Source organism: Vollenhovia emeryi, unplaced genomic scaffold (genome assembly GCF_000949405.1).
Source record: "Vollenhovia emeryi isolate VEMERY1.0 unplaced genomic scaffold, V.emery_V1.0 DF939225.1, whole genome shotgun sequence".
NCBI lineage: Eukaryota > Metazoa > Arthropoda > Insecta > Hymenoptera > Formicidae > Vollenhovia > Vollenhovia emeryi.
Window position 1 is genome coordinate 195,875 of NW_011967141.1, and position 9,055 is coordinate 204,929.

General features: G+C 34.0%; 1 protein-coding gene across 1 annotated transcript; it reads left to right on the forward strand.

Annotated features, from left to right (window-relative positions):
• Positions 1–2,047: 2,047 nt before the first annotated feature.
• On the forward strand, positions 2,048–8,310 carry LOC105560707. Its single transcript, XM_012010059.1, has 2 exons — positions 2,048–3,700; positions 6,669–8,310. The coding sequence occupies exons 1-2, from the start codon at positions 2,143–2,145 to the stop codon at positions 8,255–8,257; spliced, it is 3,147 nt and encodes a 1,048-aa protein (XP_011865449.1). The 5' UTR covers positions 2,048–2,142; the 3' UTR covers positions 8,258–8,310.
• Positions 8,311–9,055: the final 745 nt, after the last annotated feature.

Sequence of the window (9,055 nt, forward strand, 5' to 3'; positions counted from 1 at the left end):
CCACCTTAATTGCAAAAATATGCCAATAAACATCCTGTTCAATCATTTTGCATTAACAAATAAATGTATAATTCAATCTACATGTATCTTAAATTTCGAATAGTAATTACAGTTGTGAATATTCATCAGAATTTACAGCTATTAATCTATAAATTGAAGAAAAAGTTCATTTTCAGCCATTCCAATGTTTAGCTGATCTAATTATTTAAATATGGTATTACGGAATTCTATCGAAATAAAATGAAAAAAATTCTTTCAAAGGTCATCGCCATCGGAGACTTTTAGATACGTTATTGCTCTCTATCTGCTTTCTTCAATCGCGAATCGTGTGTACGCACTATCTGAATTTTTGAATCAGAAAATAAATCGGACGTGGCAACATATAATAATGATTCGTCAGAACTAAGCTGTGCTAAGTAAATACAGGAAATAAAGGGATATGCTCTCTGGTCTATTCATCGCGAGTTACAATAAATGATAAAACTTGGTGATTTTTAACGGACTTTGAATTTTCCTTCGGATTAATTTTGTTAATGTATACAAGAGGCATTACGATATGAGAATTACACGAATACATTTGGATTAAGATAATGCGGATGAAAGCCACGTAAGGACGAAAGAGGAAAAAATCAGGCCGTCGCGTTTCAGTGAATTTTTACGCGCATTCGACATTTCGCTTGCCGATATATGCGAAGAGCGGATGGTGCGTGCATTGTCTGGACGGGGTTAAGAGGGTTAGACCGAGTTAGGGATGTCATGGGAGGGGGTTGAGGAGGTAGGAGGTAGGAGGGTATCGGTGTAATGAAGAGCGACAGTGGCGCCCCTAGCCATCGCTAATTTGCCGCTAAGTGCCTGGCTTTGTTTCCGTACGGTGATCCCATCGTTCGCAATATCCTGGATCCAAGGCGATGTTCCACGGTGTTTAAGAGAGAAAGCCAAATAACCTGCGGTATTACCCGGCAATCTAGTATAGATCGGACTTGGGAAAAGGGATGACACCGGCGAAGCAAATACACCCGAGGAGAAGACTAAAAAGTGGCCAGATACACTTTTAATTTTAGATTGTCGAATCAAGCAGAAGGTCACTTAAAACGTAACCGGTCTAGACACTTTAGCATGTGATATCTTTAGAGTTTATAAATAATCTTATCTTGACATTATATAAGCGGATAATTTTTATTAATACTGGAATGCCCGCTACGCGCGCCATTTGGCATTGTCCTTTTTTTTATTAAATCGGCATGTATCGATAATATCCTCGTTACAGTACAAATTCTTACAGTTACAAATTCTCTAACCTTCTTTAAGTATATTTTTTTCGCAAACTGTCAAAATTTAATCGTCTCGTCACTGACAGCTCGTAGCACAAAGTGAGCCAAGCGAGACAGCATCACGGGAAAGAGGCGACAATGGCCTTTCCATTTGCTCTCTCTAAAAATTCGCATGGTTTGACAGCTGCAAATAACACGACTGAAACATGCCGTATCGTACAAGCGAGACAGCCAACCAGCATCTCGGAAAAGCGACAAACAACGGTACTTCGAGACTTTCGACTATGGACTTAACACGCCTTTTTTTTATATAGGATTATATATTATATATTATAATATTACGTACAATTTTCTGCCATGTTACATACGCACAGGCGAAACAATTTCTAATGACGATGCAGAACAAAAGTAAATGTCCCGATAAATATCGGGTAAATAAATAGTTTATCAGGTGACGTCAATATATGAAATCATAATTGGTTGTTATTAAAATCGTGATCTCATTGAATCGTAGCAGTGTTGAGCATTTCGTAAAACGACTCAATTGAAAATGATATTAATTGCTATAACAGGTCACTCAAAATGTAACCAGTTGCACAAAGAAAAAAAATACACACACACACACACACACACACACAAGAAAATGTTTGTTACACATGGTACTATTGAAGATTAAATTACGCGATATCAGTACTTGTTCGTACTTCCGCTTTCCATCGACAACTAAGGCATAATCATACGTTATCATACATACGCTCAGATGACGTTGGCTATATAAGGAAGTAACCGGTTCCGACAGAGACAGTCGTTTGTGAACTCGCGATCTAGCGACACCGAGACAGACGAGTGTTCCACTGAAACGTGTTTCACGATGGATACTTGGACACTGTTGTCTCTCGTAGCTGGTGTCATCGCTATTTATTATTTCTTCTTTAAAGACTTAAACTTTTTCGAGAAATATGGGATCATTCATATACCACCATGGCCTATTGTGGGTAATATGGGACCAGTTTTCTTCCGTCAATTGTCGTTGGCCGAGCTTGTCGAAAAAATCTACAACCTGAATCAAGACGCTAAATATGTCGGGTTTTATGACAGTATGAACCCAATCGTGGTGATTCGTGATCTGGAGCTTATCAAGGCCATCGGCGTTAAGAATTTCGAGATGTTCCCCGATCATCGCGCTTTCATCGATGAAGTTAACGACCCTTTGTTTGGCAAGAATCTATTTTCGCTCCGTGGCGAAAGGTGGCGAGATGCGAGAGCTGTACTAAGCCCCGCTTTTACTTCCAGTAAGATGAAGGCCATGTTTAAATTGATGTCCGAGTGTGCCGTCAGTTTTACTGACTTCCTTTCCAAGTTACCTGCGGACAAAACTGTTCTGGAAATGAAGGATTGCTTCACCAGGTACACGAATGATGTAATCGCAACTTGCGCTTTCGGTATCAGCATCGATTCTATGAGGAAGCCTAACAACGAGTTTTACGTTTACGGGAAGGAGGCTACGACTTTCGATACTCTGCGTACTATAAAATTCTACTTCATTAGAAGTATGCCAGTTATCACCAAAATGTTGGGTGTGAAATTTGTCAGTGAGCACGTAGGTCGATTTTTCAAAGATCTCGTAAGGTACACAATACATACCAGAGATACGAAAAATATCGTACGACCAGACATGCTGCAACTGATGATGGAGACCAGAGGGAAAAGGGGAGCCGGAAGGGAATTGACTATCGAGGATATGACCTCGCAAGCGTTCATCTTCTTCTTTGGCGGTTTCGACACTGTCTCTACCTTGATGTGCTTCGCCGCTCATGAAATCGCCGTGAAACCGGATATTCAAGCAAAACTGCGCAATGAAGTAGATGAGGTTCTGAAGACAAACAATGGAGAATTAACCTATGACACGCTGAATGGAATGCAATATTTGGACGCCGTGGTTAATGAGACTCTTAGATTGTGGCCTGTAGCTGTTGCTGTGGACAGAATATGTGCAGAAGATTTTGAATTACCTCCAGCACTGCCCGGAGACAATCCCTACCTCTTAAAGAAAGGGGCGAACGTTTGGTTTCCTGTTTTTGGTCTGCAGCGAGATCCAAAATATTTCGAGAAACCGAACGAATTTTATCCCGAGCGCTTCTTGGATGAGAATAAGAAAGATATAAATTCAGCTGCTTATTTTCCATTCGGAATTGGTCCAAGAATGTGTATAGGTAATAGGTTTGCGTTATTGGAGACTAAAATTATGTTATTCCATTTATTAGCTCGTTGCGAATTAAAAATGTGCCCGAAAACTTCGCATCCGTTGCAATTGAGCAAGACAAGCTTTACCATGCTAGCGGACGGAGGATTTTGGCTCAAGATTCAAGCGAGAGACAATCCTGTATCCTCTAACGCTGTTAATGATAACGCGACTAATGGCCATATTTAATATCACAAGGTTACGAATAAAATTTGCATTTGTAAATATAAATTTGACGCAATATCATTTAACTGATTGTGAGAGAAATAACGTTTGGATTTATTTGGATACGCACCAGTAAATAGTTTTGCTTTAAATAAGGTTTTTGTTATAATAATCAAATCAATCGCAAAGCAATAATGTTTCCATTTGCTTAATTTTATCTCTTTTTATTATCATTAACGTTTCACTGAATATGACATTAACTCTTAATCTGTTCATTTTTCATTTATATTAGTACAGTGAATGAATAATTTAATATAATGCAGTTTTTTATTAATTAATTCTCCAGTGTATAAAACTTTTACATTAAAGCACAATTTAAATTTAAATTAGTTTAAATATAATGTGCTAGTACAATAGAATTTTCATAGAAAGCGAAAGATGTTTTTGTAACAAATTATTAGAATACGAAAGAATATTATTTAAAAATTATATAATGCATAAAAAATTACACAGAAATAGTGTTAAATACATTTATGTATAATATATAAAATAGCGATTGAATACATTACTCTTTAGGCAAACAAAAAATTACTAGTATTAACAATAGTCATACATTTAGTTATAAAGCAATATGCTAGGCCAAATACGTTTAAATATCGTAAAACATACGTTTTACGATATTGTAGTATCTTTAGTTTTTTATAAAAGTATTTGTATTAAAAGATTTATAATTGTAAAGATGATTTTTCCGAACGACTATTCAAGCGAGAAATAATATAAGGGATAGTCATTATTAATTAAAATTTTTTAATTAATAATGACTACATTATTAATTAAAAACGTTATTAATTAAAATTTTTTAATTAATAATGACTATCATAATTAATTTGCCAGATACGGTCAATAAAAATCACTGATGCTAAAATTTTTTAATACTACCAAATACAATTTTTTTTATTTCTCTTCGTCCCTGTCTGGTATTTCAAATCCATAATTATTAAATAAACTCATCACAAAAGATACATTCTTAATATTCTTGAAAATTTTTAAGTTGCTTCATAAGAAAAATTTGTTACATATTTAGTTATATTTCTAAATAATTACTTTTTATTAAAAAAATGTTTCGCCTGATTGCTCAATATGTACAAACACATATGTATACTCGATCATACACAAATTGCAATTTTCTTTATAAATTTCGAAATGTGCAAAATATGTAAAACAATTAGTCAAACTGTTCCTAAAAGCATATTTTGGCATTCTAGCCTTGTCGTAATCTTGTTTTCAACTTCAATCATTGAGAGCAATTCTTATCAAGCAGTTAAGAGTTAATTGAATGATTGCCAGAATGATTGCCAGAATGATAGATTCTCATCTGCACAATGTGACGAAGATCAAGGTTAGAATGATTTACAGTCATGATAGAATAAAAAATGAGAGTAGAAAAGTGAAATTGTAAAATTAAGGTTCTGATGAAAGCAGCAACTAGAATTAACAAAAATTAGCGATAATCAATGGATATCTACATATGTCTGTTACTAACGTATGTCTCATGAAAGACTATCATTGACAGCATTAATTAATTTCGTAATTTGATTTTCTCGTAATTTCGAAATTTTAATAGTGCATCACAACTTACATAATTCGATACTGAATAACATAGTCTAGTAAAATTATTTACATTTATATAAAGAAGCAAAAAACTACGTGTATTTTTCGTTGTTGCTAATAATTCTAATAACTTACTAATCATCTCTTAATCTTGACCACATTATGTTAGCTTAACAGTCCTTAGTACTCTCTATAGGTTTTCATTTATTTATGAGTACAAGCAATTTTATTTATTTATGTATGCAATATAACGATAACAAAGCTAAAAATAAATATAGAAAATTAATAACTTGTACTTTTATAAATCTTCAGAATTGGGTACATTTAAAATTGACCTTTTTCTACTAAAAAGAATTATTTAGGAGATTTCTTTACGAAGAAAAAGTCAAATGTACCAAAGAATCTGTCCTCGAGAAGATAATTGTCATAATATTTTTTTATGGAAATTACTATGTAATTGTGCCATATATACACAGTCATGTATATACATATAGTGTGGTACGTAATTTACTGATGACTATTTATAGTTGACACACATATATAGTATACTTCCATGTTTATACCTTGACGCAATACCTATGTAAATTTCACTAAGGTCATATAAGCACTCTTCTACGAAAAATTGCACAATCATTCTACATGATGTGTCATTTAAATACCGATGCAATTGATGAATAAGTATTTCTATTGGCAATAAGAATAATAATTTATAGATTTCAAATCAAAGCTTTTACACTTTAGATTATCATATCCATATACAGGCATACTGCGCAAAATTGTTACGTAAAAGATATCTTTATTGGTGATAATCCTTTAGTACTTGTAAGAAGCAGCGATGAAGATTAAGTTTGACAAACAAACATAATGATAAGAAATATAAGATAAAGTAAAACAACAAAGTGTTTTATATCTATATATAGCGCTATTTCATAAGATTTCGTTCTTTTATAAGCTGTACAACTTTTTATTTTTCTTTGAATTTAAATGAAATACTTCTAATAATATTGGTGCGCGTTTTCTTTTGATAAAATCTTTTGATAAAGTTGAATACGTAGACTGTAATAATTTATAAAGTAACAGGAATCGACATATTTTTATATGCCACTTATTTCTATTTTATTCGAACTTTGTGTTATTAAATGCTAAGTAAAAAGTATTTTCAAACAGCGTTTCATATATCATTATATAAATTTTAAAACTAAAAGAAATATCTAAGATTTTTCAATTTTTACCGAGCAAAGTATCAACGATTGGTCTTACATAATATAATGTCAGCCTGAAAACTTTTGCATCAGAAAGATTACCGGTATATTACGAGATAGGAAACTGCTGTACGATCAGTTGTCGGCAACGACTCGTGTCGGCAGCATCGCTGTAAGCCACGTTATATAACGCGTTTACAAAGCAATCGTCGAGAGATTTTCAAATAACATTCGCCATGGAGTACTGGTCGATATTGTTATCGATTGTGATCGGTGTGCTCAGCATTGTTTATCTCTTCAGAAATTTTAATTTCTTTAAAAGGCACGGTGTTTTGCACATACCGCCTCTTCCAATATTGGGATCATCGGCACCGATTGTATTTCGCCGAACATCATTCATCGATTTCTTCGTGAAAATATACAATTTCAATCCCAACGCTAAATATTATGGATTCTACGCCACGACAAATCCATTCTTCTTGCTCCGCGATCCGGAACTCATTAAGACTGTCCTTGTCAAGAATTTCGAAGCATTTACAGATCGTCGTGGTTTCGCCGAATTGAATGACCCCTTATTTAGTAAAAATCTGTTTTCTATTCGCGGAGAAAAATGGCGGAACGTAAGAACTCTGTTGAGCCCCTCTTTTACGTCCAGCAAGATGAAAATGATGTTCACGTTGATGTCGGAATGTGCTGTGGATTTTACTAAACTGCTATCGACAATGTCAGCAGACGAAAGTGATATAGACACGAAAGATGTCTTCTCAAAATATACAAGTGATGTCATCGCCACATGTGCTTTCGGAATAAAGATCGACTCCATGAAGTATCCGACGAACAAATTCTTCGTTTACGGCAAGGAAGCGACTAACTTCTTAGTAGGGAGTGGCGTCATAAAGTTTCTGTTTCTCAGAACTTTTCCGAGTCTCGGACGAATTCTCAATCTGAAGATTATAAGCGATAACGTGACGAACTTTTTCAAGAATCTTATACAGACTACGATCGCTACTCGCGATGAACAACACATTCGACGTCCGGATATGTTGCAATTAATGATGGATATTAGAGGCAAAGAAGGTCATAGAGAATTGGACATTGACGACATGACTGCGCAAGCGTTTGTCTTTTTCTTCGGTGGCTTCGATACTACCTCAACCGCGATGTGCTTCGCGGCTCACGAAATTGCAGCTAACCCAGAAGTTCAGACCAGACTACAGCAAGAGATCGACAAGGTTTTGGAGGAATCGAAAGGAGACGTGTCTTACGAAGCCATTAACCAGCTCGAATATTTAGATGCGGTGATAAGCGAGACTCTCAGATTTTATCCACCAGTCCCCTTCTTGGAAAGACAATGCCAAAAATCTTGGGAATTACCACCCGCGTTACCAAACGAGAAACCTTTCGTCATAAAGAAGGGTATGACGTTTTGGATTCCAGTGTATGCAATCCATCACGATGAAAAATACTACGATGATCCGGAAAAGTTTTCTCCAGAAAGATTTTTAGACAATAAGACGTACCATAATTCCTCATGTTATATACCATTTGGATTGGGACCACGAATGTGCATAGCTAACAGATTTGCCATGCTAGAAGTCAAAGTCTTGCTGTTTCACTTGTTAGCGCGATGTGAACTGAAACCTTCTGCGAAAACTATGTCTCCAATAAAATTCCGTAAAAGTCTGCTAGTAGCGCCGGAGAATGGATTCTGGGTGAACATTCAGCCTAGAAAAAATATGCATCCTGTGCTGAAGTCTACAGTCTAGTGGATGGCTAAATCTTACAATTGGAAAATATTTCTAATAGTAATAACGAAAAAGTATATTTGTAATAAAAATCACGTATGTCTAATATTATATAAATCTGGTAGTGCGGTAATAAATTCAAAATTATGTTTTAAAATTATTTGTTGCAAATATTAAGAACTCATATTATTTAAATATAATTTAACGAAGTAAAATCGGGATAAATTATAGCACTTCCTATTTATAAGAATTGTATCTATAATCTTTCACCGTGTAAATGTATATTTTTTATATATAATTCGTTGATTTATGGATTTTTGTAGAAACAAAAAGAAAGGAACGACGAGAATGAATGCACAAAATAGAGAAATGAGATAAATATAAAAGATCGAGATGTTTATTATTAAATAATATTATAACAATTTATATGAAACATACATATTGCGCATTTCTGGATAACTAATTTCTCAGATTATAAATTACAAATACATATAAATATCTAACCGTGTGTCTGTTTAATATTCATAAATATCTCTTTCTTATGTTTAACTTTGTGAAATTATTATAATTGTCATTATAGTTAATTAATTTTTTCTACTTAACGCAATCATGTATTTTGTATGATTATATTAAGTCCAATGTGCCATTAGAGCATAATATTTCTTATTTAAAAGAATTACTTTTTATTTTATTATGTACATGTGATATGCACATGTATTCCGGATATCTTTTATTCAAATAGATAAAACAGTATATTGCTATTATTTTATAATCAATAATTTTAATTGGAATCGCTGAATTGGCGAGATTCCTAATTAA

What these genes read in the sequence shown, in the direction of transcription:
- LOC105560707 (XM_012010059.1), top strand. Translation starts at nt 2,143, where the DNA reads ATGGATACTTGGACACTGTTGTCTCTCGTAGCTGGTGTCATCGCTATT. An exon ending in CGCGACTAATGGCCATATTT is followed by an intron (nt 3,701 to 6,668) that starts AATATCACAAGG and finishes CATCGCTGTAAG; the next exon opens with CCACGTTATATAACGCGTTT.